The sequence below is a fragment of the Trichoderma atroviride genome, chromosome 5 (assembly GCF_020647795.1).
Source record: "Trichoderma atroviride chromosome 5, complete sequence".
Taxonomy (NCBI): Eukaryota; Fungi; Ascomycota; class Sordariomycetes; order Hypocreales; family Hypocreaceae; genus Trichoderma; species Trichoderma atroviride.
Window position 1 is genome coordinate 629,654 of NC_089404.1, and position 26,362 is coordinate 656,015.

The window sequence follows — 26,362 nt, forward strand, 5'->3', positions numbered from 1 at the left end:
TGCTTCGTAGTTACTGTATTTATCGTCATCTTGCAGTGTTTAAACAATGGCCTCCCTAGAGTCCACTCAAGGAACTGTCCAATTCCGCCATTCCTCCCTCCCCGGCGGCTCTGCTGAAACCTGGTATCGAATCGTCGGCAAACTCCAGCCGAATAGCACTCCGCTGGTTCTTCTCCATGGCGGCCCTGGCATCCCGAGCGTCATCTTTGGGGACGTCTTTGACAAATATGCGGCTCAGAGCGGCAATCCCGTGATTTTGTACGATCAGGTTGGCTGTGGCAAGAGCACACATTTCCAGCAGACGCGGCTGGATACTTCCCTTTGGACGCCCAAGTTGTTCGTGGATGAGCTGGAGAATCTGCTCAAGGAACTCGGCGTGACGACTTTTGACTTGTACGGCCATTCGTGGGGCGCTCTTTTGGCAGCTCAAGTCGCCATCACGGAGGCCCCTTTCGTGAGACACTTGCGAAGGCTTATTCTGGCGAGTGGTCTGTCGTGTTCTGGCCTGTGGGAGACGGCGCAACGTACGTTGTTGAAGCAGATGCCTCAGTCGGTACAAGATGCTATTGAGAAGGGGGAGCGTGAAAAGGATTACCAGTCTGAGGCGTACCAGAATGCGATTGGGGCTTATTACAACCAGCATGTGTGCAGGACGTCGCCGTGGCCGGAGGCATTGAATGATGCATTTGCTGAAGCGGGAAAAGATGATACGGTCTATTTCACGATGTGGGGACCGTCGGAAGTTACAGTAACTGGCAACTTGAAGGGTACGTGCATACATGTATGTGTAGATGTTTTTTTGTCATTATTAACTGGAGTTATAGACTATGATCTGCGGCCGCAGCTGAACAAGATCAAGGTGCCTACTCTGCTTATCAATGGCGAGTACGATGAAGCTACAGATGAGGTGATGAGGCCGTTTTTCACAAATATCGAAAAGGTCAAGTGGGTTGTGATGAGCGATGTTGCGCATATTGGTTATTTGGAGCAGCCGGACAAGTACATTTCCATTGTGGCTGATTTCCTTGCTGTATAAAAGATGGCGTTATGAATGTATATATATAAGTATTTATACATGATTGTTATGTGTTATAGTAAAAATGATGACTTCTTGACTATATACCTTGCCGAATTATGACTTGCTGTAAGAGATTTCTTACGGTTGTTTACCAGTCCAACACTCTTCGATAAACTCCACAACCTTAATCGTTTTAATATCTGGAAATTCCGCATTCAAAGACTCACTCTCAGGAACATCCAAATGCCCAGAAACAATTGCCGTCCCTATCCCAGCAAACATGGACAATACAAGCGGGTAAGCATCAAATTCCGGCGTGCTATAAAGCGCAGCATGAGCCTTGTTCCCAGGAATCGGCGTCACCTCGCCACCTTTCAGCTTCTCCACTGAGTCGTACGCGACGCGGAATTTAGTTCCCCGAGCCTTTTCTGCTGCTCGCAGTATCTCGTGGAGAGAGGCTTTATCGCCAATGATCCAAGAATGCTCTTTCCATGTGCCTGGTTTCATGGAGATTGCGCGGCTGACGAATTTGGCAACGTCGGTTGTGTGTGTCCAGACTGCGAGGTCGTCACCGCTGCCGGGAATGGTTGCTTGGCAGGCCTCGATGTCGACGAATGGGACTTCGGAGGGCATTGTTGTAGGGGCCCAGGGCTGGCCGAAGTAGTCCATGAAGTAGCCGTTGTGGAAGAGCGTCCATTCGAGGTTTGGGTGGCTGCGTAGCTCTTTTACAATGTTTCGCTGGAAAGTGAGCATTGGCATGAAGGGTTGGTATCTGCCGAGGTTAGCTATCTGTGTATATAAATGAGATAAATTAGAATTGTAACCTTACTCTTCTTCTCTTTCCAAGTCGATCAGATATTCGCTCGGGGCGAATCTCTTAACAGACTCTGAGTTGCTGCATGCTCTGATGAGTCTTACTTGAGCATCAAAGGCTGCAGAGCCCGCTGGGGATACTGTCGACAGGACAACTTCAATTTCGTGCTTGTCTAGAACATTTTGAATTTCATCTTGGCCGTCATAAGAAATGACGATGATGTTTACGGCCGGAAGATGGTCGAATACTGATGTTGGCTGCCAAATGGTTAGCGGGCAGGACCATTATGAGATTATCTGCTTTACCTTTCGCGTGAAGACGTAAACTTGATGCTCTTGCGAATCAATCAGCCCTTGGACAATTGCCCGGCCTACGTGTCCCGTTCCTCCAGCGACAGCGACGTGTACCATTGTAACGATGTAATGCTAAGAATGCGTCTTAATAAACGCTCAAGAGATGGATGATAATATCGTTAATATGAGGAATTCAGACTTTAGAGCGGGGGAAATCGTGATGCACCGTCGCTGTGCAGCGGGCGCCCAAGATTCCAAAAGGGCCACTAATAGACATAGCAGGTCTGCCTATTATTGCTTCTGTCCTTGTGGCGTTGCTTGTTGGGGAAATGTGAGATTTTAGGCCGTAGGTGGAATAAAAGCGATTGCAAAGAAGTAGCCCCAAATCAACTCTGATACATGGTAGAGTAGCTGGGCGGCTGATATAATTCTATGGACCCAAGCCGCCGGATTACATGGCTCTTCCACTTTCAAACTCTGTAGAGAAGCTGGAGAGTAACGTATATTTCATGATCGCAAACAGGTAACAATCTAATACCTAGGTACCTGAGTGAGTAATGACGAGACACAGTAGAGGTATGGGAAGGTAGCCGCAGGAGGAGGCTATAAGTAGAGAGGCAAAATGTAATAAGGAAAAATCTAGAATGATAGGTCGCCTAAGGCGAAAAGAACAAACAAACAATTGTAAACGCTGACCAACTTGATTTTCTTTTTACAAAAAATCTGGTTTGGCTAGTAAGTGGCATAGATGAAGCTGCGTGTATTACTAGTACATGGCCTAGTACACCGTTGCTTGCGACTTACTATGGCGCTGTTTACATATAAGAAGTATCAATATCGTTTTCCAAAATTGCGCCAATGAAAGTGCCAATTCATTGCCTCGGTAAACCATTTTATTTTATTTCAATACTAAAGGCCATTCACCGAGATTCAGTAGAGTTCAACTCTTCTTGAACTCGGAGCTTTCGGGGCGCTGGGGGATGAGTTTAGTTGCCGCCAATGGTAGGCTAGCGTATGGGCTTCATAATTAACCATCTTCTGTTTCTGGAAAGAGGGATCATTGTATTGTATTTTTATTCAAAATGTACATCGTAGCTTTATTAGGCGACAAATTTCAATGTATGGTTTAAAGAATCGTGCACTGTCGTCGTATATAGCTTATAACACTGTATTAGTTGTATAATTTGTATCATGGCTGAACGACATATTACGCAAACAACGAGACTTTGAGCAGAATTGATCGTCATTTCAGTTGGAGCTCTTTTTAAGCTGTAAGTACCTCAGTTATTGCTCCTATTGATGCATGTAATGTTTGAGAAGTAATTTGCATAGCTTGCTGATATTATGATCCGAGGTTCGAAACCAGTCTTTGATACTGTGGCGGCACCTCGGAGGCTCGGATATTTTCGAACGCTCTGACGCCCGACACAGCGACCCGGTAGAGCACCACGCCAAATCAGGCTCAGCATCATGCCATTAGTGACAGCAGCTGTCTCGGAGGTTTTCTGGAAATTCCATCACGATACTCAAAACGTCCCGAGACTTCGGTAGAAGCGAAGCAAGCGACGCAAGCGAAGGGGCAAGCTGCCATGACGTTGCCCAAGAGTTGTGGACCGAGTCGTCTCGCATCTCGGAGAGCCCCAAGTATATTAAAGGAGATGAATAGGTATATATAGACCTCTGATGGCCACTACCATCATGTAGATAGGAATCCATCAGCTACAGCACCCAAGCAACTGATAAATGCCACTCAATTATAAACTCTGCCCAAAAAGCACCAACTCCAATAATCTATAATATCTACACCTTCTATTCAGAATTTCATCATGTCTTCAACTACTTATAAGTCTGAAGCTTCCGATCCTGAACCTCCTCACTTGAGCTTCCGCTCTTTCGTCGAAGCTCTCCGTCAGGATAACGATCTTGTGGACATCAATGAGCCAGTTGATCCTGATCTGGAGGCAGCAGCAATCACTCGCCTCGTCTGCGAAACTGATGATAAGGCCCCTCTTTTCAACAATGTCATTGGAGCTAAGGATGGTCTCTGGCGAATCTTAGGAGCGCCAGCTTCCCTGCGTAGCTCTCCCAAAGAGAGATTTGGTCGTCTCGCACGACACTTGGCCCTGCCTCCTACTGCGTCTGCTAAGGATATTCTCGACAAGATGCTCTCTGCTAACAGCATCCCCCCTATTGAGCCTGTTATTGTGCCCACTGGACCTGTCAAGGAGAATTCCATTGAAGGCGAAAATATCGATTTGGAGGCACTTCCAGTCCCAATGGTCCATCAATCAGATGGTGGCAAATATATTCAAACTTATGGAATGCATGTCATTCAGTCTCCTGATGGTAGTTGGACCAACTGGTCAATTGCTCGGGCCATGGTAAGTGGAAAGAGGACATTGGCCGGCCTTGTTATCAGCCCCCAGCACATTAGGAAAATCCAAGATCAATGGCGCGCAATTGGCCAAGAGGAGATCCCCTGGGCACTCGCCTTTGGCGTCCCTCCCACTGCCATCATGGCCTCTTCTATGCCTATTCCTGATGGAGTCAGCGAAGCCGGTTACGTGGGAGCTATCGCTGGCGAGCCTATCAAGCTGGTCAAGTGCGACACCAACAACCTCTATGTTCCGGCCAATTCAGAGATTGTTCTCGAGGGCACTCTATCTACGACCAAGATGGCGCCTGAAGGTCCATTTGGAGAAATGCACGGTTATGTCTATCCAGGAGAAAGCCACCCGGGCCCCGTGTATACAGTCAACAAGATTACATACCGCAACAATGCCATTTTGCCCATGTCTGCTTGTGGCCGTCTGACAGATGAGACTGTCAGTGATTTTTTCCCATCCACAATTATCAAGACCACAGACTAATTTATTAATTCTAGCAAACTATGATTGGAACCCTCGCCGCTGCTGAGATCCGCCAGCTCTGTCAGGATGCCGGTCTTCCCATCACTGACGCTTTCGCTCCTTTCGTCGGTCAAGCAACCTGGGTCGCCCTCAAGGTCGACACTGAGCGCCTCAGAGCGATGAAGACCAATGGCAAAGCCTTTGCCAAACGGGTCGGCGATGTTGTTTTCACCCAGAAGCCTGGCTTTACCATCCACCGTCTTATTCTCGTCGGCGACGACATTGACGTCTATGATGACAAGGATGTCATGTGGGCTTTTACAACTCGCTGTCGCCCTGGCACCGATGAGGTCTTCTTCGATGATGTTGTTGGGTTCCAGCTTATCCCGTACATGAGCCACGGCAATGCAGAGGCCATCAAGGGTGGCAAGGTAGTTAGCGATGCGCTGCTTACGGCCGAGTATACCACTGGAAAGGACTGGGAGTCTGCAGATTTTAAGAACTCATATCCCAAGAGTATTCAGGACAAGGTCTTGAACAGCTGGGAAAGACTGGGCTTCAAGAAGCTGGAGTAAATCGCGGATTATGACTTGCCCGGTCCAGCTGTCGATACTGAATCGTAGATTGTATTATAGAGTACCTATAGAATGTAGACTAAAAGATTTAGAGATAAGAGAGAACCGGTTAGATACATATGCACATGCATTACAACTCTGTACCGTGATTTAGACCGTGTGGGCGGGGTGCCCTGCCTGATAGAGTTGGGAATCTACATCAGGCCTTCTTTGAATGTTTAACCATTCCACTCTACGTCAATTGCCATCGATAAAACCCCATTTCTCATCTATTGGTACAATATCTTTATGATGCCAAGCTTCAAAAAGGGTTTTCGACCTTTCAAAAATTGGCTCAACAAGCGCGGATCTTCAAATGAGGCCGATGACTGCACTCAAGATTTCGAGAGAGAAAACGATGCGGCGCATATGGAGCAACGCGAGGACCAAAATCCATTATCCGTGACCATCGAGCCTCCAGGAGAGCAACAAGCGATTACCGAGCAAGTTCATTCCTTGTTATTCGATCCAGAGCCGTCTTTTGCCGCAGTGGTTCAGCCTGAAATAGCGGAAGCCTCTATAACCCCGCCCGAGCGTATTTGGAACGAGGCTTACGATAGCCTGAAAGCAGAAGAACCCAAATTGGTGCAAGCATATGAAAAGATTCTGTCTTCAAAGTTGAATGGAGATTCAGCTGTTTCTATGGATCAAGTGTCCGAGAAGAATGTCATCCAGGAAGAAAATGTGGCAATCCGAAGGGCGCAGATGTACCAGTTGATCGACAAAGGCCTGAATAAAACCAGGCATGAAGCGAATATTAAGGGCAACATAAGCACAGCTATGCAAGTTGTCAACGCTACGAAGAAAATGATTGGCGACACAATCAAAGACGTACCGCAGGCCGCTCTTCCATGGGCTATAGTCTGCGTTTCTCTCGAGGTAAGCCCATTGGCAATTCTACCCACGGCCACTGACCAAGGTGTGGTGAACTAAACATTCTGGCAGATATTAGGCAATCCCATATCGCAAACTGATGCCAATCGCGCAGCTGTTAAATATATTGGAGATACGATAAAGTGGTACTGGGAACATGCGACGCGCCTTTTTGGAAAAGATCATGCAGAAAATCACATGGAAGGTTTTCAACGCGAATTACAGACAGCGTTTGTCGACTTTTACAAGAAGCTTTTACAATTTCAGATGAAAAGCATTTGCGACTACTACAGGCATCGAGGATCAGTCTTCTTGCGGGATATTGTAAAGCTCGATGACTGGGATGGTAGTCTGAGATCTATTCGAGAAGACGACGAGTCTCTTCGCGATAAAGTCAATGGGTTCCTGGGATATAAAATAGAGTCACATCTCAAAGGTTTAACTCTTGAAGCCAAAGCACATGACAAGTATCAAAGGACGCGGGAAGACCAGCAATGCCTTAGAGACCTATTCATCACCGATCCGCGTGACGACAAGGCGCGTATCGAAGAAACAAAGGGGGGGCTGTTTGAAGACTCGTATCGTTGGATTTTTGAGAATCCAAAATATCAGGAGTGGCTCAACAATGATCAAAATCGGTTGCTATGGCTTAGTGGCGATCCGGGCAAAGGGAAAACTATGCTTCTCTGCGGTATCGTCCAGGAATTGATGCAACAACCAGATCCGCCTTTAGTAACATTCTTCTTCTGCCAGGCCACAATCCTGAACAACAACGACTACGTTTCAGTTTTACGCAGCCTCATTTGGTTGTTAGCAGACCAGCAACCTTCTCTAATATCATATATTAGAAGGTCATATGATAATACTGGCGAGGCCCTCTTTGATGGAGCAAACGCTTGGTATAAACTGTCACAAATCTTCAGCAACATGCTGTGTGATGGCAACTTGCCATCAGTCTACATAATTATCGACGCGCTTGATGAATGCACTACAGGCCGGACGGAGTGCTTGCATCTTGTTCAAAAGCTTTCGATCTTGCCGAAAGTCAAGTTGCTAGTATCCAGTCGCAACTGGCCCGAAATTGGAGGCAAGCTGATTAATGAGATGAACCTTAGCCTTGAAGTAAATGCTGGGCTTGTCAAAACGGCTGTGGAGCTATATATATCGTATAAAGCATCCCAACTATCCATTTTACACGAAGAACCACACTTAAATGAAGAAATTTGTCGTCGCATTCGAAATAAGGCAAACGGTACATTTTTATGGGTTGCAATTGTCTTCAAAAGTTTTGAATCAATGGGATATTATGATGACAACTCGAAGTTATTAAAAATGCTAGATGAAATGCCTGAGGATCTGACCCGGCTTTACGCTTCTATGCTAGAAAGAATTTATCTTTTGAAAGGAGAAAGCTCAAAGTTGTGTCGAACCGCTCTGGCTATTGCAATATTGGTATACCGGCCGCTGCATCTCAATGAGCTCTCAACTTTGGCAGGATTTCAGAGTCGTTTGAAGAATTTATCTCGAATAGAGGAACTAATAAAGGATTGTGGCTCGTTCCTTACTGTTCAAGACAGCAAAATCTACTTCATACACCAATCTGCGAAGGATTACTTAACCAGCGACATTTCATCAGAGTCTTTCATATTCCCTGACAAAAGGGATAAAGTCCATTATAATATCATTTCAAACTCATTGGACGCTATGTCACAGATACTACGAGAAAACATCTACAAACTGGAGCACCCAGGAATCCTCATCGATGACGTTTGCCCGCCAAATGATAACCCTTTGGATTCTGTACTTTATTCTTGCGCCAATTGGGTTGCTCATTTGTGCGAAATAGATACTCAAAGCCACTTGGATGGCCTGATTGACAAGGAGAAAATTTTGGGCTTTTTAAAGACGCACTTTCTTCATTGGCTTGAGGCCCTTAGTTTGACACGAAATTTAGCGACCAACACAAGCTACGTTAAACGGCTTAATAAATTGCTTAAAGTGAGCATAGTATTTCTAGCTTCAGGAAGCAAGCCTTGTTAACATTTTAGCAGAATACTACGGAGAATGAGCTTCAAAAGTTTGTCTATGATGCAAGCCGATTCATGCAATACCACTCTCAAATCATTGATACTACACCCATGCAAATATATTCATCGGCAGTTCTGTTCAGCCCCACGGAAAGTTTGGTGCGATCCAACTTCATTGGCAAGCTATCCTCTTGGATAACGTCAACGCCTGCAAAAGACAGCCACTGGAGTCCATGTCTGCAAATAATCGAAACAAAAGATCCGGTAGCAGTGGATTATAGAGATATGACTCTCTTGATCTTCAACCATAATGCTGAGGATGTTGAAATTTGGGACACTGCTCTAGGCCAGCGGATTCACGTCCTCAATCATACAGAAATTGTCTGCGACGCAGTATTCTCGAGCGATTCGAAGCATGTGCTGACCGTCACATCGAGTCAATTGATGTTTTGGGATATTACTTCTGGCGCCCTGACGCGGAGCATCAAAATCATTGGGCTCCATGATATTCTTTGGGCATATAAAATTTCCAAAGATGGGAAATTTCTAGCGGCCTATCTTGCTGATGATAGTTCGATTCAGATATACAACATAGTTGAAGCCACGAGTTTTCAACTTCCGTTGCACGCTATAAAAGGTTTAGGAGACATCAAATGGTCAAATGATTCCAAGCTTCTCAATATTGATTCCTTTACATTTGCAAGTCTTTGGGACGTGGCTAGAGGCGTACCCAAAATGAAGTTTGATCGAGAGTATTCTAAACTGCCAACTCGACTCAGCATTTCGGATGACTCTAAACTTATAGCTTTTATTGACGAAACGTCTATTGGAATTGTTATTTGGGACCTGGACAGAGACGAAAAGGTCTCGATGGTTGTTCCGGATAATGACCCAAAAGAGATTACGTCAATTCAGTTCTCACATGATTCCACCCTTCTTGCTATGGCCAACGGCCCTGTTATTGAAATCCGGGACATTGCTACCGGACAACGTCAACATAATTTAAACTTTGGGATGAAACGTATCAAACAATTGACGTGGTCTACCGATTCAAAGGCCTTGGCCGTCATTTTTCGTAACAGCGTTGAAATATATGACTTGACTGAATCTAGATATTGGGACTCTATAGTACATGACATACATAGACCCAATGGAATCACGTTCTCGGCTGATTCTACACTGGTGGCTGCTGGGGGCGAACTCCTTAAAATCTGGGACTCGACAACTGGAGGTGAGATTCGAACAATTCACAGACCTCGTGGCTATATTTTTGATCATCTACAATTTTCACAAAATTCGAAGCGCATTTACACGCGTGGTAGGAATTATGATTTACGGATTTGGGACATTGCGTCGGGTAGTCTAGTACCATGTCCTTCTACAGGGCGAGAGATTCGGGCAGCGTTCTCATTTGATGGAAAATATTTCGCATTACTCAAACAGGAGATTCAGCTATGGAGCTTGGACACAAACGAAATGGTCTCCCTTTCAATAACTCCAAAGGCAAAAGTTATTCATTTGGCACTTTCTGATCATGCCGTATGCCTGGTCTTAGTGTCTGAGGCCCCGTCTGAGGATGACTATGTTCTACCGGAGATATACATCGAGGTATGGAGTGTAGCGGCTGAAAAGAAACTATGGACGGTGAAAGACAGAGAACTGCTTGGAAAGAAATACATAAGCAAACGATGCGGGGCCTGTGGGGGCTACGGAAGGCAATACCAAGCGAGTTCAGTCGCAATATCCGATGACGGTACGGTGCTTTATATAACGCCATCCCGCCATGAGATGATCATATGGTCAAAAGGGAAAAATATTCTACAGCTACCTATCTGCTCTCAGTACTTTCAGCCATATTTTGACACCCAGTCGCAATATATTCTTACGCAAGTTGGCCATATACATCTCGATAAGCTCATTGCCCTGGCGGCAGGATCCTCTCCCTCCAAGACACCATTTGACTATCAATCGATAACAGAGGGCTATGGTTTAAGCTTCAACGGATCTTGGATCACTTGGAATGGGAAAAATATTCTATGGCTTCCACTAGACTACCGTCCAGCATCGCAACGAGCTATATCCCGCCACTGCATCGTCATAGAAACCGTTACAGCTCATATCTGCATTATTAGCTTCTCCGGTCCTCCTCCTTTTGCTTCTTCATCTTAAAAGAAAAAAGAAACACCGTATTGCTTGTTTATGCGGGCTATATTTAGCCTGGCTGAGTGTTACATTCCTTAACACTGGCTTCGCCAGCTTCTACACAAAGAGACCGTTTCACTGTGGGTCAAACATGCCGCATATAGGATGCTAAGAGGGTATGCTAGAAATGTCTTGAAGATCACTCATACTACGCCAATTGACCAAAGGCGGATTTATGATGTTTAGAAGAGATCAAAATCGATATCGATTCTGCGCGCTCTCCTTCATAGTGCATATAGCTCCTTAAGTTTTATATCTGCCGCCTGTGAAAGCTTATCTGGGTCAACCTCGTCTGGCTAAACAATATCCATTATGCCAGTTGACTCAATCTATGTGTCGTAGAGAAGATTAAAGTCCACTTCTTAGATCGACAATTGTTCTCCAAACGATTCAAAAAACGATGTGAATTCGTCCTGAAGCAAAATTACTAGTCTGAGTACATACCATAGTCTTTCATCAAAGATGATTAGACGTCGGCCGAATGTGTCGCTTAGAGACCTCCAGAGGGGCATAAATATCTTACGCGCAATAAGGTACGAGTTTCCAAGCTAAATATTTTTGTAGAGGGATTTTGAAATACGTACATACCTATCTTCTGCAAAAAAGTGTATACATGGAAGTGTTGATCGTCATCTGGGATGCAGATTGAGGCAGATGCATCTCGCGAAACTCTTATCAGCAGCACAATCCATAACATTGTGGCGTCAAATTCCGCAGTCACTTTACCGAGTGTAATTGCTCGGAACGCTACATAGCTAAAATTTAAATCTGGCTTACTTTTATCTACCACAGTATCACTCGTGAAAAGGAAAAGCGATGATGCTATTGACTGATGACGCTTCAGCGCATTTAAATGATGAAGTTTCGACATAGTTTGATTCCAGGCTAAACGATGTTAGTTAGAAGCATATGATTAGAGTATATGTTGTCAATCATTCCCAACATAAAATTCATGAACACTCGAGTACTATTTGTCATGCAAATTACTATAAAGTGAAATCATCAATTTTAAGAGACAAGAACATATTTCTTACGCATTTCTATAGAATACTACATAAGCTAAAGTATTTTATTTCCTGTAGTCTAATTTATAAGTTTGAAGCCAAAGTAATTGTTATCTGTCACACTTTTGATGAAGCGTTGGTAGGTGTGGAAACCACCTAGCCAAGAATGAACAGGAATGTTCGATCCTTCAACGAAGTCCCCGGTGATGAAAGACTTGACCGTTTTGATCAAGCTGCCCTCTTCTACCTCGAGGCATTTCTTCAGCCAACCATCTTTGGCCTGTTCCTCTACCTCAACAAGGACAGTCTTGTTGTCGCCGTTCTCCTTCTTCTTGGCTTCTGCCTTTGCAATGAGTCCGGCAATGAAGTTGGCCTGAACCTCAATAATAGGAGGGATATTGGCGATTGGAGACTGAGGGCCGATGGAGAAGAACATGTTGGGGAATCCGACCTCGCTGAGTCCAAGGTAAGAAGTTGAGCCCTTAGCCCAGGTCTCGTTCAAGGTACCGTGTGTGCCAACTGGATTGATCCGCTTGAGGCTGCCGTCCATAGCTTCATAGCCAGTTGCCAGAATAATAACGTCCAGATCCCACTGTTTCTCAGTGGTTAAGAGGCCCTTTTCGTTAGCTTCAACAAGGGGTGTAAATTGGTAGTTGACGATGTCGACGTGTTTCTTGGCAAATGTCTCGTAATATCCTGACATTGTAACAGGACGCTTGAGGTAGAGTTCAGTTGGCGTCAGCTTCTTAAGCTTATCGGGATCAGAAATATACTGGGCAATTTTCTTCTCGAAAAAAGCGCACAGCTCTCGGTTGGCCTCTTCGCTTGTAACAATGTCCCCAAATGGGCCATACATAAAGGCGACCCCGTTTGTTCCGTTCCAAATTTCCTCCCAGATACGCTCACGTTCCTCTGCGCTGACGCTCATAGTTGGAGTATTCGGAAAAGGTATGTTCTGCCCAAGAGGATGGTTGTCGACTGTGTCCCAAATCTCATCCCAGCTGCTATTGATAATTTCTCTTTCTTCGGCTGAGATGGGTCCATTATTGTGAGGCACAACATGTTGTGACGACCGTTGGAAGGAAACCAGATGCGAAACGTCGTCGGCAATATTGACCATGAGCTGAGCTCCAGACGATCCCGTGCCGATAACACCAACCTTCTTGCCCTTGAGATCACGGTACTCAGGCCATACACTAAGAAAGTTAGCCTCGATTGTCTTGTTCAAGGTAATATCCAATCTTTTTTTTTCTTACCCTGTGTGATAAACTGGACCAGCAAACTTCTCAAGACCCTTGATGTCGGGGTAGTTAGGTGTATGTAAATGCCCAGTGGCCAAAATAAGGTACGTGGTCTTGTAGGTTTCGCCGCTAGGGTTGAAAGTAACAGTCCATGTAGATGTGGCAGCATCAAAGGACGCTGACTTTAGCTCATTGCTTAACTGGATATGCTGTCCCAAGTTGTGACTCTCGATAAAATGTTTTAGGTACCCCAGGTTATCCTTCCGATACAAGTAGTGTGTTGACCAAGGATAAGTGTTCAAGAGCTCCTTATCATCTCTGTATCTATAGATCTCGGCAGTAGTGTCGGTAGTAGCACCTGGATACTGGTTCCAGTACCATGTGCCACCAACATCTGGAGCTTTGTCAAAGGCCTTTACAGAGAGGCCGAGTTGCTTAAGTTTATAGAGGTTGTAAACACCTCCAAAACCGCAGCCAACAACAATGGCATCAAGTACGTTAGACATGACGAATGATAAATTGTGGTATATAGAATAGTTTTCGGTAGGTTCCTTGAGAAAAGAGGACGAAACGTGGTTGAGAGCACTGAGAAGAAACTGTCAAAAGCGCAACACCGCCCTATTTATAATTATTTAGCTTTTTGGACGGCATAGAAAGACGCTCAAGAAGAACGAACAAAACTTCTCGATTGGCGCTCAGGAAATTCTCTCATTCTCTTCGTCCTAAAGAGGATAACACGGCATTGCATACAAAATATCGTATCATTTCATTAATCCTTTGGTCTTTCAAGGATGCCAGACATCCAACATCAAAGCAGCAACAATTTCATTTAGGCCACCTTTAAAGTCGCAATATCCATTAAACTAAACTTACAAAATGATATCTCACTCTTCTTTTGATCCTCCAAGGCTGCCAGCCATCCAACATCAAAGCAGCAACTATTCCATTTCGGCCACCTTTATTGTCGCGCCATCCATTAAACCAAATGTACAAAATATCATCTCATTGTTTCCTTGATCCTTCAAGCCGTTAGATATCTCACTAATCCTTTGATCCTTCAAGCCGTTAGATATCTCACTCATCCTTTGATCCTTCAAGCCGTTAGAACAGTTTTGCAGACGGAGCTTCTTCGGCTTCTGAAACCTTTGCCGATAGGGTGGGCAGGGCGGGCATCGCTACTACTATAAGCTTACCCCTGGGTAAATGGGTGATATAGGTGACAGCTGGGTGACATGCTTAATATTTATCCATCAAAGATAGATAAACCGGCTAAATTAAAACTTATATTGTAATTGCTTATTCAGACAATATATTCTTTCCTCTTTTGTTTATTTTATTAAATTAGTAGTAATCTTCCTAATCTTTTACTTTTGGATTGTTTTTTCTAGTTAAGCTATGCTTTTTTACATGAGTATATATGGCTTGCCAATACGACAGACTCGCAGACTGAGATACCTCGACTTACCATATTCGGACCAATAGGATAAGTTAGATAAGCTTCGTTGTTATAAGCTCACCTGGGGCTGCATTCTGGGAGTGACGAAAGTGATCTCTAGGTAATCCTTGCTGAAGCTATCTGACTTCATAAGAGCAACCGGGGGTCCTAATCAAGGCTTCGCTTAGATGTTTTACCGACTTTCGTGGTGTGACACCATTATTGCCGATTGAACCGGCTCCTTATGCGCTGCTGCACAGTCCGCCAGGCCCTACGGATTAGAGGAGCGAAGTTCAACAAACAATCTGATCTCGGACCCATCTGAAATCAACTCCCCCGTTCCAAGATTTAACTAAGTCATATACATGACTAGGTAATGAATGAGAGACGTCGTTGATGCACGAGACTATATCCTTCCCTCTATCATCTCACCCTAGCTTCAAGGACACGATAATGAAACAGCAAGCGATATCAGGAAGATAGTATCCCATACGTCGGGTTTGAAAGCATAACTGAGCCTTTTTTTTCTATCATCCTAATCAGTCCCAGTGTCGTGGAAAAAAAAGATTTGACATAGTGGCTGTTGGCGGTAAGTTGGCGTCCTCAGATCCTGCAGTTCTAAGATGATAGTCCTTTGATTGAGCAGGAAAAGTGGTCTTTCTTGCACTCTATAGCTTGATCCACGTACAGATCACCGGCAACATTTGACTCCCTAGACTCAGCTGGAGGCGGCGTTGCTATTATAGCCTACGTAGTAGAACCAATTTACTACGCTCGGACTCGGATTAGGCAATGCTTAAAGTGTCTAGTAATATTAGACATAGTTTTGTCTATCCCGTTCGAAAGTTTATCCTGGCGATATCATTGACAAACGCATATCTAGAAGAGTTTTAGAACTTTATCTAAACCATGAAGCGTGTATTTTATAAAACTTAAAATTGCAAAGTAGAACTTCAAATCTACAATCAATCTCATTGAGTCCCCTATATAGTAGAATAGCTAAGGAACAACCACTACTCTGTCATGTTGTGTTGTGTCGAAGCACGAGGGGCGTTGGCTTCACAGACTCGCTTTATAATTTACCAGCTGTGGCGGCGGGATCCGTGGCGGCATCGTCTTCTCCCAAGCACTCATGGCTTGTAGAATCTTTCCCTCGTCCCCAGCTTTTGCCACAATGACCACGCCGTATGCTCTACCATTGTAGTTGTCAGCATATCCCAACGGCGCCACTCCAGCAGGGTATCCTGCTGCAGCAGCAACGGTGACAATCCGCCCGTCTAATGGTCCTATGAGCATTTCGGCCCCTGTCTCTTCAAAGATTCGGTCAAATCCGTCATCTTTGGCCATCTTGCGGATGAACGAGACAATCTCTTGCCGCTTCTCCTCTGTCAGGTTGCTCTTCAATGTATTCTCGAGCTGCTGTTGGCCCGGAAATGCTGGGGCGCTGTCAGCTTCTGGCGTCTTGCAACGGCTTGTCTCGTTCAAATAATGTCGCTTACCTGGTGGGAGCTCCAAGTCTTTGTGATCAGAATTCCACTGTGTCAGCTGCTCAACTGTGCGTACCGAGGACTTGGTGTATTCATTGAGGAAAAAGTTGATTTCATCGCCAAGATATGAGTTCCATACCGTTTCAAGGGCATCCTCACCCTCCCAAGTAATCTCATCGACTTGTGGCAACACGACACTTTCCGTCACTTCTGCCCCAGACTCCCGGATAGTAGCTACAGCTTGGAGAAACTCCGAAATCTTTCAGATGATGAATGTCAATACTCCAATAATTGGCCCGAATGATAAGCATGACTCATACTTACTTGTTTTTCGCGGACGATCTCGATCCGTTCGCAAACAGCTGGATGGAGCTCCCACTTTTTGGGATCCACAAAGGCAACTTTCTGCCCTGTCCACGTCTTCGTCAGATAAGAAGAGTAATCTTGCTCCATCATAGCTCCGATAAAGTTAGCAAGGTCTCCAGAGCTTTTGGCCATGCCGCCAAGACTATCGGTAATTGGAGATTGTGGTGATGTCCCCTTTGTGTCTAATGCTCCAACGGTAACTTTCATTGCGTACAGAGAAGCCCTTCCAGCTGGCTGTGTGATGGATCCATCAGATTCGGTCCCCATTGCTACAGGTGCGAACCCAGCGGCCACAGCTACGGCAGATCCAGATGAAGAACCGCATGGAGTGCTGTGTCCTAGAATCTTGTCTCCAAGCACATAGCCACCCCTGACATATGGTGACTGTGTCTGGCCGCCGACTGCTGACCACCCGGCTATCATTCCGAATCCTTTTGAGCCAGCCCATTCCTGACAAAAAGAAACACAAGTCAACATCCGTAGCCCAGGAGAGTGCACTCATGAAATTACTTACAGATAGATTGGCTTTCGCAATGATAATCATGCCAGCCTTCAGAAGACGATTTACTATCGGAGCGTTTGGTGCCTTGGCTCCGACAAGAGCATAGGAGCCGCATGTAGTGTCCATGCCTAGTGAAGAGTCGGTCATTACATTGTCTTTGACGACAACCGGAATTCCGTGCAGAGGACCGCGTATGCTGCCAGTGGCTCTTTCTGCGTCGAGAAGTCTGGCTTGTTCAGCAACGATGTGTTGTGGTGCAGTGGAAATGATTGCATTCAACTTCAGGCCGTTCTTGTTGTGCTGCTCGATCTGACCAAGATAAATATTGATCAAATCTAGGCTACTTAGACTACCTAATGTCAGAAGCTCTTGCAGTTCCTCGGTCGTGGTAGTCAACGGATCGATTATGCCATATGATGCGTTAGAGACGATGCGCTCGGGGGTTGGCGGCGCTTGGATATCCATCTTTGAATGGTTAGTGATGCGCTCAGGGGAATAGATGCTCAAGAAAAGGCTCATGTAGGAAAGGACTGGTTGATCAATGCCCTATGTGACGATGAGATAACCCATTGCTTGGTTATGCCCTAGCAGCGGGTCTGGTGTGTATGTAATATATGTCACAACGCGGCATTTTCTTTTGTAATAATACAAGGCATTTTGAATGATGCTTCTAATACGCTGTCTGTGCAACCGCACATTCCAGTGGCATTTAATTATGGGGCACAGTCGTTGAACGTGTGCGTCTAACCACCTTGATTAAGATGGCGCCCAACTTCCCCAGTGCCGATCTTTCTAGTAACCAAGAATCGAGCGCTCCAAGAATCATGTTGTCTCCGCCATATACGGCCTACAGTATTTTGCCTCACGTCATATTCCTCTTACTCCTTATGTGCTCCATGGCGTCTTTCTTCCGACTGGTCTGGCCATTCTCGTGGCCCTCGGGGACCCCACGGCGATCAATTGATCTGTTGACTGCAACCGCAGAAGATCTTCAACAGCTCTTGAAGGCTGGCGAGCTCACGAGCGTTGAATTGGTTGATAGATGCTTCGCTCAGATTGATAAACATGACAATTATCTCAGGGCCGTTCTACAGAGAAATCCACAAGCCAGGACAGTGGCAGCCACCCTCGATCTTGAACGCAAGAATGGCCACCTACGTGGGCCCCTTCACGGGATCCCCATCCTCATCAAGGTTTTCTTCACCTTCACTTGATACTCGATCTACATGCACATAGCAAGAATAACCAGCTCTTAGGACAATATCGCAACCCACCCAAGCCTAGGAATGAACACGACGGGGGGGCAGCCTTGCCTTGCTTACATCGCGACCGTCAAAGAGCGCTGAGATTATAGAAAGAGTGAGTCGTTGGACACACCTTGTCCTCTCCATTGCGGCACATTTACACCTCCAGCGCGTCTTCTTTTCTTTTCTGGCCTTTCACGTCATCAAATGCAGTCGGCAATAAGGCGTTCCTAGCCCTATGACTATCAGTTCCAACCAATTTGTGTTCCTGTCTAAACTCACTGCGAAAAAATCCTAACAAAATGCAGATTCTGGGAGCAGGGATGATTATCATAGGGAAAACACAGTTATCAGTGAGTACTCGCTTGAACTGGCTATATTTACCGCATCTAATATACAGATCACCAGGAACTCGCTGGGTTCAAGTACGCAACTGACACGGCTTTGTCCAGCTTCGTCCAACTACTTATCCCTTCTCCGTGCAGTGACTAATGTTTCCTTGCAGAGGCTCAAATATCATGCCTGGATGGTCGGCTTTAGGTGGTCAAACGCAATCTGCATACACTACCGGTGCTGTAGATTTGACCGACCGTGTCCTTGGGCACTCGGTGAGTAGCGGAAAATGAATACCCATTAGCCGAGATGATATGTATCAAGAATATGGCAGATTTGACGTCCTACAGTACTTACTAACGCTGGAAAACATCTATAGTCACCGTCTGGCTCATCAACAGGCTCTGCCGTTGGCGTCAGCGCAGGGTATTCCCCCTTGGCGATAGGAACGGACACTGGAGGGTCTTTGATCACACCGAGCACCCGAGCAGCATTATATACTCTCCGACCAACGATGGACCTGGTCCCACAGGATGGCTTGATACCTCTGTCCCATTCATTCGATACTGTGGGACCAATGGCAAAATCGCCTGCTGATCTGGCAAACCTTTTAGATGTCTTAACCAATCCAAAGGGAAGCGAAGAGAGAAAGTATCATTCTCAAATAACGGCTGGTGACTTTAGAGATTTCAAAATCGGGGTTCTCTCTCCAGAAACATGGTTTTTTGACGCTGATCTACAGCGCCCAGTGCAAGAAGCCACGGCGCAGATAGTAAGATGAATGAAAGCTGGAATTCTTTACAGAGTCACTAACAAAATTTTCCAGAAAAAAGACACTCAGGCTGCTTACGCAATGCTAGCGCTTACGGCAAAGTCCTTCAAAGAAGTAGAACTTGTATCTATCGATGCATTCAAAGTGAATGGGCGGCATAGTTTCTACGATATTCAAGGTTAACGGCCTCTTGCTCGACTGCCACTGAATTATAATCTAACTTGTTCAGCGGCTCGGTTTAAACCCACATTTGAGGCTTACCTTGAAACCCTCGAAGATTCCCAAGTACGCAGCCTGGATGAACTCATTAGGTTCAACCAGAGCCATGCAGAAAAAGAGCTTCCACCAGGCAAGTCGCCATTCATCACACAAGTCCCCAGTTTCCCACTGACCCTGCTCAGACTACGACAACCAAGACCAGCTCCAGAACGCCGCCACAATGACAATGTCCGATCAAGAGCATGATTTTCTTCTAAAACATGCGCGCAAAGTTGGCCGAGACATTGGCATTGACAAGACACTCAAAGAATATGACGTAGATCTAGTCATTGCACCAGCTGACTCTCCCGTAAACCTGTTGGTGTCGGCTGCCGGTATGGTTCCATGACAACCAAGTTGCTCGTAGGCATTTTTTAACCATCGACAGGCTACCCCTCCGCAACGATGCCCTTGTCATACCTCAAGTACAACGGCCGGCCCATTGGGTTGGTTGCATTTACGACTGCCGGGGGTGAAGGAATGCTGTTAAACTTCCTACGTGCGTACGAGAATACCTTCCCAAAACGATGCCCCCCTAGTCGCCTCTAAATCACGACGTTATACAATAAGCAGTAAGGAAAGCACACAGAGTCCACAGGAGACCTAGCAGACGATGGGTTCAATTGTGGTTGGATCAGAGCAGGGTAGCCCTTGCCGTGTTGGCTACAGGCCTTTGAAGAATGAGCTCTCAACTTAAGTAGCGCGTGAATATCATCATGAAGTACCTATAGGTCCTCATAAGGATGTTTGTCCAATTAAGATCAAAAGAGGAAAATTGTCTGAACGCAGGCCCAAAAAGGCCTAGCAACGTGTACAATTCACCTTTGGTCATTACTAGGCTCACTTCAGTTTGATCAGAATTTGTAATTCAGAAAAATACGAAATTCAATAGGCCGTCAAGTCCCTCTTACCCACGTCACCGCAACAAGGTAGCAGAGCCAACCTCATGTAATTAAACCCAAAGCAATCACATATACGATTCCGAGATCAGTGATTTGCCAGCATCTAACATACAAGAGTCGTCCAAGTTCAGCTAAGTCAATCTCACGTGTGGCTACCCGATTACATCTACCCTTTGCAAAATACAAGGCCTATTCGACCCCCCCTCATGCAGTATTGTTGATTAGTTTATCGCTGTTCTCCGACTCGTTTTATTGGTTGGAGACGCAAATGAGCAATGGCTTATGGGCAATAACTGGACAGTGGCTTACCTCTCTACCAAGTATCGCGTATTCCGGCCTTGGGCTTGGCCGAAAGCGCAAGGCTGCGGCCTGCATTATTGGCGACCTATTCCTTTACGGTGACCAATTGACGTCTAGATAGGGTAGTATCTATTGATTTTGGCTCCACCACCACCGTGATAGCCCCTCACGGGCTGAGTAAACGCTGATTTCGTTTTCGTGAGGAATTGGCTATTATCAGGACCTTGCTGACCGTGTGGTTGCACAATGTTGGCCAAGACAATTTATCGCCGAAATAGGTTTAACTAACCATCAACGAAGAATATTGATGGTCAGACGCTTACGAACGGTTAGAGAGATATGAGCTTTTAGGAGGGCAACCAATCGAGGGCAAAATAACAATTTAGGCCACTTTACACCAAGATTCGGGTGTTCTATTTCGGCTGATGTTACCAGTAAGTGAAAGCAGCCGTGTTAGCCGTACTTATAGTGCAGATCTCCGTTGAAATTGGTCTAAACTGCAGTTCAGCCTGCATGCAACCAATTCCCTTTTCGGCTGCCCGAAGACTTGCAGCATGCATGCCTTTCTCAGTACTACTACGTGGTACCAATAACAATACAGTCGACCGCTGCTCGGGTACTGCATCTTGCCGTGTCTTTGCCGCTGTTAATAGAGAAACGTAGTGCGATTGGTTAATTGGATACGTTTAAACCGAGTTCCGCGGGTGGCTTACTCTATTATCCGATCAAAGGCAAGCTCTCTCCCTTTTTTTTTAACTCCTGAGATTCTAGCTTATATATAAAACAAGTAATCCAGCTACGTTTCGATAGCTTTCAGTTCACATAGGGCGTGCTACAACAGCAGGAATAATCCGTTTCGGCTCTGCTTTGGCCATCTAGACATCACGATTTCAGGATCATTACCGTCCAGCTCAGGTCAGTGATACATCTCGGTGTGAGAATGTAAAATAAATGTAAAATAAATGCTCTAGTTGGTAAATCTAGTCAGGGACATCATGTGCATTGCATAGTTCAAACCTTGCTATTTAGTTCTACATTGTGCCGTATGGGACAATCTGGACGACGGATGCACATGAATGTCTATTTGTTATAAGAGTCGAATAGACCATTAAGAATTGACTTTAGGTCGCCTTGCATATGCGGATGAGTTGTCGGCAGCGCTAATGTTTCGACGCCTCAGGTTGAGGATGAGCGATCGCTCGATTTGTTATGTGGATGGGGGCTGTAATTATTCTACTCACCGAAGCCTCGCTCTATTGGACAAAATAACTTCAGGGATGGCAGCAGTACTAAAAGGTCTGGCTGCATTTTATCTCATGTCTGTGAAATATGTAATGGCGCTCTCTGTACTTCGTAACAGCGCCCAAAAAAATTGTACTTATACCTGCTCTCCGACGCTCATACGTACCTGTCGGATTTTATCTGACACTCAGCATCAGACAATTCTCCGCTTTCATTTATTTCATCTTAGCATCTCAATTCAGTTGTCACATCATTCGTTATGGCAGAGGCGAGCTCCTTAATGAGTACACGAGCTGTTCACATTCGCGCTCCACCGAGCTTGACCAGTTGTATCGACATTGTTAATAGAGCCACCGCGCCTTATCACAATGAAAGGCCAACACGTGGAGCAATAATTTCATTTGAGTTTAAGTATCCTTCAGAGATATTTTTTGTCGACAGAGAGCTCAATTCTAAATTGGACTTGAATTTCATAATTCAGATGGAAGATGAGCATCATGCACCTATTGAGATACAAGCTGTGGAAGCCAACCACTTTAATCTCAACAACAACATCGCAGCACTACTGAACGACTCGAAATATTTTCATAAAATCGACATTATATCTTTTATAGGTGGTTCAGTCAAAATCCAAATGCATTCGCCTGGTGATCATTGTGATTGGGGCGACCATAATGTCAGATTCGTGGCTCTTTCAAACGTTTATCCGTCAAACATCGACGTGTCGCTGTCGTTGTCTGCTATAAATGGAACCCACCAGCTCCCCCGCGCTTTTCTCGGCGCTAGTCGCCCCTATACCGCATCATCTCCCAGCGATGAAAAGCTTCACAAGCTGTTATGTTGGACAGCGGGGCTCGGATACGATGACCTGTTCAAAGCATATCTTGATCAAATACCAGCTGGACTCGAAATAGAAGATGCATTTGGCATGACACCTTTCTCGTGGGCAGCACAGAATGGCCGAGCTTCAATAGTCCGGTTGGCACTGCAACAAGCTGGTTCCATTTGCGCCAGGACAAGAACTACTCAAGGACCAGCTCCTCTTGAAGCTGCAGCGCGCAGCAAAGACGAAAGCATTTTTGAAACATTTCTCAAATGGCTTAAATATCTCGATGATCCAATAGCGATAGATACAATACTCGTGCCTGACGAAATTCCTGAAGTCGTACCCGACCTCATTGACGTTGATATTGAACGAGAGATTCGGTCAGCGATCCGCAATGAGCAGACAGTAACAATCCACAAGTTGGTTGAAATACTTCGCGATAGACAAGGCAAAGATTTACAAGACAAGTGGCTAGCCAGGGAGATAGTAAGGGCAGCAGAGGATGGAGACCTCCATCTCGTTCAAGTCTTAGGGGCTTGTGGCGCGGATATCAATTGCGAAGACGACAGCCAAGTGACTCCACTCATTGGCGCGATGAAAAATGGGGAAACAAAGGTTGCTGAGTATCTGATATTTCAAGGTGCTACGGACCCTCACAATTATGCATTATATATTGCCGTGAAGAAAAGGCAGCATAGTACGATTCGAGCACTATTGCAGGTCAAAACACTGAAGGAAGGGGAAACGAGACAGCAGTTGCTCCGAATTGCGAACAGTAATAAAGACTCAACAACGCTCATGCTACTCAAACAAGAGAAAGGCACCGAAAGGCTAGCAACGTCAAGTGACTTGGACCCGAATGTGGACAGGCTTTTTGAAGCAACAGTGGTTAATTTCTCTGAGGACCGAAGCCCGCAATTTCTAGAGCTTAGTGTACAAGACTTATGGGAACAGCGTGAAGATTTCTTCGACTTTAAAGACGAACCAAACTTCAAATGGTTTCATTTACCAGCAAACAATGTACGTGTCATCGTCCTTCATACATGTAGACTAACTCGTCCAAATCGAATCACCATGCTCACTGACTGTTCCACAACAGATGAAATGGGCCGAGGTAAGTAACCGTACCTTGACAAAAATAAGAAGTCGAGATTTTAATTATGCAATCAAAAGGCATTAATTGGCAAAATATACTCTCAAAATCCATCGTTGGCTTATAAAGTCCTGGAACCAAAGCGATGGATAAAGAGACAAAACGAAGGGGAAAGGGGCTCTGCCCACACACGATTCATGATACCAGCATGCCACGATTTCCAAGAAGCTTTTGGAAATGAGAAGAATGAGAGTTAGCTGACTGATTTCCTCAAGAGATATTTTACAGTTAGCTGACCTGTGTTACAGAAACTGCGTATCAGGGAGAAGACAGACATGTGGTTATTTTTGTTAGTGCTGCGGCTGATTGAGTTTTGTCATTATAGATGCATTTACTGACGACAGGTTGAAAATAGATGCCATACCTTCACTGGGACGAGGAAACGGCACTGGAGAAAAGATCAAAAGTCCTTGCTGAGCCGAATTCAAAATTTCCATACTCAGATGTGAATCCCTCAGCCGATACTTCAGCCAAAACATTACTCTCAATTACTGCGACACAGAATAAAAAACCAACCCCAGAGGAGATGTATCTAAGAGAAGAGATGTTGTTACGTAAATACTTACTCTCCGAAAGGAAACACGGTACCCATTCTCCTCACATCCTCCATATTCGGCGGACCTTGGACCACTCTCTACATCCTACTTTGGAAGACACCAAAACTCGGGATGAAGAAACTGTTCGCCGATATCAAAAAATGCTATATAAAGGCAAGCAGCCCGAAAATGGCCCTTCCGCGGTCATAATGGTAGACCAGCTTTGGTTATGGATTCTCCTGGGCACATCAGGGAAGGCTCAAGCAATCATAACTTGTTTTCCCTCTAGAGACTGGTTCGACGTTGAAATGGGCTCATCATTCGATCCGCGACGAACTACCGATGTTCTGCAGACTACAAAATCCTTTATTCAACAAAGGCCTGACGCTGTAAAGACACCATATGATCTTGCGGGAGTTATTGCCAGTAAATGCTCCAGAGCGCTTCTAGATCACTCATCTGATATGCTTGACTTCGCAGAAGCTTATGAAAGCTCTATCAGTTCCATTGTACGTTATATTCGGTTTTCATATTAACATAATTCAGACAGACTCCACTAACGCCATGATCTTTTTGGAGCAGACGAATGAAGAAGAAATTCTCTTCAATACGTTTAACTACTTTATGCAAACTCGCGCAGAACCAGTTCAAGAACTGCAAAAAGCAAGCCAACTAGACGAAGAAGATAATCTAGATGCATCCGTTCCTTACTTAGCAAACGATATCATGGGAGAAATAAAATCTCTAAGAAGCGGCCAAAAAAGCATCGATGAATCAAAACGGCGTTATCTGGAGTATCTCAAATATACTCTGGATACAGAATTTCCTGACGAAGACGAAATTACAGAACTGAGAGAAAACTCGGAAAATGAGAGAAGGCGCCTTACTCAGCTGTTCGAAAAGTTTGGTCGCTTCTATGTTCTCGATATTACTAGAGAGATATCTCTCCTTAATCAACTAAAGGACATTCAAGACGAGTTTGAAGTTATGGAAAATATATTCACAGTTCAAAAAAGTGTCATGGAAGCTATGGATAGGATTATTCACTCTATGGTGCAGTCAAAATCTGATATAGACGATGATTTTCAAGCCGACATCAAACCGAGAGAGCGATATAATGAAAAGTTAAGTAAATTTCTAAGAGAAAACAAAAGGTCAATTACAGTTGCCACAGGTATCACTGATAGCACTGTTGGAGATGAACATTTATTCGCATACAAGCCGCAAAGACATCGCGATACAGCAACTCAAAAGATGAAGCAAGCTCAAAGTATAATCTGGCCATTTCACCATAGAAAGCTTAATCTTCCACTACGCACTATCTATCGATTCGCAGAACAGATCAAGAAAATGAATAAACGAGCAGAAAGTGTCAACGCCGCGGTTTGTCTCCCTTTTTCTTTTCCCCTTTCTTTTAGTTTCATTTTTTTCGATTTAAGCCAACGCTCCTTCAATATATTGTAGGCGCTGCAGCAAGTGTGTTATTATAGAATAAAAATGCTAAATGATAATGGATGTAGCTGAATAATCTTGTGGATTTAAAACAAAAACAAAATTTGATTGATACTCGGATTGACACACGAACTACTCGACTTCAGGCCGAACAGACACACAAGATGGCAATAGAAAATGAGAAACAGGGCAGAATACTTATGGTATTTACGATTGTGACCATTATCTTTGTGAGTCTCCTACAGCTGGCTCTCAACAATCGATTTCTCGATATTGACATGCAACGTTCCCTAGCTGCCTTTGTCTTTCATCGCCGCTTTCTTCGCCATACCCGTTAAAGAGTTTGGAAGCGACAATTTAACGTTAGACTTCGTGTCAAAGATAACATGTAAGTGCTATTGTTATTTAAAGTTCAAGTCGCAGAGATTTTTATCCCTTTCCTTTTCTGTCTTATTCTCTGTATACATTCATTTGAATGGCCTATAGACCCAAGCTGATCATATCTCGCATCTATTAGTCCCAGTGTCTGCAGCCACATCAATTTTGTTCATTATCATTGGATTTGCCGTTTCTGAAATGGAATGGCTCTTAAGCTTCATTAAGAAACACACACCTGTTC

General features: G+C 44.9%; 9 protein-coding genes across 9 annotated transcripts; 6 read left to right on the forward strand and 3 right to left on the reverse strand.

Annotated features, from left to right (window-relative positions):
- Window positions 1–46: 46 nt before the first annotated feature.
- Window positions 47–1,036, forward strand: TrAtP1_009389 (uncharacterized protein; the record flags this gene model as incomplete). Its single annotated transcript, XM_014091493.2, has 2 exons — window positions 47–767; window positions 825–1,036. 2 exons carry the CDS (start codon window positions 47–49, stop codon window positions 1,034–1,036), a joined length of 933 nt encoding a protein of 310 aa, XP_013946968.2.
- Window positions 1,037–1,156: 120 nt separating this feature from the next.
- On the reverse strand, window positions 1,157–2,242 carry TrAtP1_009390 (uncharacterized protein; the record flags this gene model as incomplete). The annotated part of the gene is made up of 3 exons (XM_014091058.2): window positions 1,157–1,790; window positions 1,848–2,089; window positions 2,138–2,242. The coding sequence occupies 3 exons, from the start codon at window positions 2,240–2,242 to the stop codon at window positions 1,157–1,159; spliced, it is 981 nt and encodes a 326-aa protein (XP_013946533.2).
- Window positions 2,243–3,831: 1,589 nt separating this feature from the next.
- Window positions 3,832–5,754, forward strand: TrAtP1_009391 (uncharacterized protein). The gene is made up of 2 exons (XM_014091492.2): window positions 3,832–4,950; window positions 5,010–5,754. Exons 1-2 carry the CDS (start codon window positions 3,952–3,954, stop codon window positions 5,547–5,549), a joined length of 1,539 nt encoding a protein of 512 aa, XP_013946967.2. The 5' UTR covers window positions 3,832–3,951; the 3' UTR covers window positions 5,550–5,754.
- Window positions 5,743–10,953, forward strand: TrAtP1_009392 (uncharacterized protein). Its single transcript, XM_066114264.1, has 3 exons — window positions 5,743–6,467; window positions 6,534–8,459; window positions 8,513–10,953. Exons 1-3 carry the CDS (start codon window positions 5,838–5,840, stop codon window positions 10,655–10,657), a joined length of 4,701 nt encoding a protein of 1,566 aa, XP_065970358.1. The 5' UTR covers window positions 5,743–5,837; the 3' UTR covers window positions 10,658–10,953.
- Window positions 10,954–11,773: 820 nt separating this feature from the next.
- On the reverse strand, window positions 11,774–13,441 carry TrAtP1_009393 (uncharacterized protein; the record flags this gene model as incomplete). The annotated part of the gene is made up of 2 exons (XM_014091491.2): window positions 11,774–12,890; window positions 12,951–13,441. 2 exons carry the CDS (start codon window positions 13,439–13,441, stop codon window positions 11,774–11,776), a joined length of 1,608 nt encoding a protein of 535 aa, XP_013946966.2.
- Window positions 13,442–15,340: 1,899 nt separating this feature from the next.
- TrAtP1_009394 (uncharacterized protein) lies at window positions 15,341–17,249 on the reverse strand. Its single transcript, XM_014091490.2, has 4 exons — window positions 16,738–17,249; window positions 16,182–16,673; window positions 15,870–16,116; window positions 15,341–15,806 (listed from the first exon to the last, which is right to left on the reverse strand). Exons 1-4 carry the CDS (start codon window positions 17,242–17,244, stop codon window positions 15,430–15,432), a joined length of 1,623 nt encoding a protein of 540 aa, XP_013946965.2. The 5' UTR covers window positions 17,245–17,249; the 3' UTR covers window positions 15,341–15,429.
- A 300-nt stretch (window positions 17,250–17,549) lies between these two features.
- TrAtP1_009395 (uncharacterized protein) lies at window positions 17,550–17,939 on the forward strand (the record flags this gene model as incomplete). The annotated part of the gene is made up of 1 exon (XM_066114265.1): window positions 17,550–17,939. One exon carries the CDS (start codon window positions 17,550–17,552, stop codon window positions 17,937–17,939), a length of 390 nt encoding a protein of 129 aa, XP_065970359.1.
- Window positions 17,940–18,460: 521 nt separating this feature from the next.
- TrAtP1_009396 (uncharacterized protein) lies at window positions 18,461–19,881 on the forward strand (the record flags this gene model as incomplete). Its single annotated transcript, XM_066114266.1, has 6 exons — window positions 18,461–18,577; window positions 18,682–19,074; window positions 19,129–19,252; window positions 19,304–19,423; window positions 19,476–19,667; window positions 19,721–19,881. 6 exons carry the CDS (start codon window positions 18,461–18,463, stop codon window positions 19,879–19,881), a joined length of 1,107 nt encoding a protein of 368 aa, XP_065970360.1.
- Window positions 19,882–22,257: 2,376 nt separating this feature from the next.
- TrAtP1_009397 (uncharacterized protein) lies at window positions 22,258–24,967 on the forward strand (the record flags this gene model as incomplete). The annotated part of the gene is made up of 7 exons (XM_066114267.1): window positions 22,258–23,622; window positions 23,702–23,716; window positions 23,776–23,947; window positions 24,004–24,044; window positions 24,111–24,200; window positions 24,772–24,800; window positions 24,874–24,967. The coding sequence occupies 7 exons, from the start codon at window positions 22,258–22,260 to the stop codon at window positions 24,965–24,967; spliced, it is 1,806 nt and encodes a 601-aa protein (XP_065970361.1).
- Window positions 24,968–26,362: the final 1,395 nt, after the last annotated feature.

Coding starts and splice junctions, on each gene's coding strand:
- TrAtP1_009394 (XM_014091490.2), bottom strand. CDS start 17,244: ATGAGCCTTTTCTTGAGCATCTATTCCCCTGAGCGCATCACTAACCAT. Junction 16,674..16,737: donor TTGCGAAAGCCAATCTATCT/GTAAGTAATTTC, acceptor TCTTTTTGTCAG/GAATGGGCTGGCTCAAAAGG. Junction 16,117..16,181: donor AGATCGTCCGCGAAAAACAA/GTAAGTATGAGT, acceptor ATCATCTGAAAG/ATTTCGGAGTTTCTCCAAGC.
- TrAtP1_009391 (XM_014091492.2), top strand. CDS start 3,952: ATGTCTTCAACTACTTATAAGTCTGAAGCTTCCGATCCTGAACCTCCT. Junction 4,951..5,009: donor GCCGTCTGACAGATGAGACT/GTCAGTGATTTT, acceptor TATTAATTCTAG/CAAACTATGATTGGAACCCT.
- TrAtP1_009392 (XM_066114264.1), top strand. CDS start 5,838: ATGATGCCAAGCTTCAAAAAGGGTTTTCGACCTTTCAAAAATTGGCTC. Junction 6,468..6,533: donor TAGTCTGCGTTTCTCTCGAG/GTAAGCCCATTG, acceptor ACATTCTGGCAG/ATATTAGGCAATCCCATATC. Junction 8,460..8,512: donor GGCTTAATAAATTGCTTAAA/GTGAGCATAGTA, acceptor ACATTTTAGCAG/AATACTACGGAGAATGAGCT.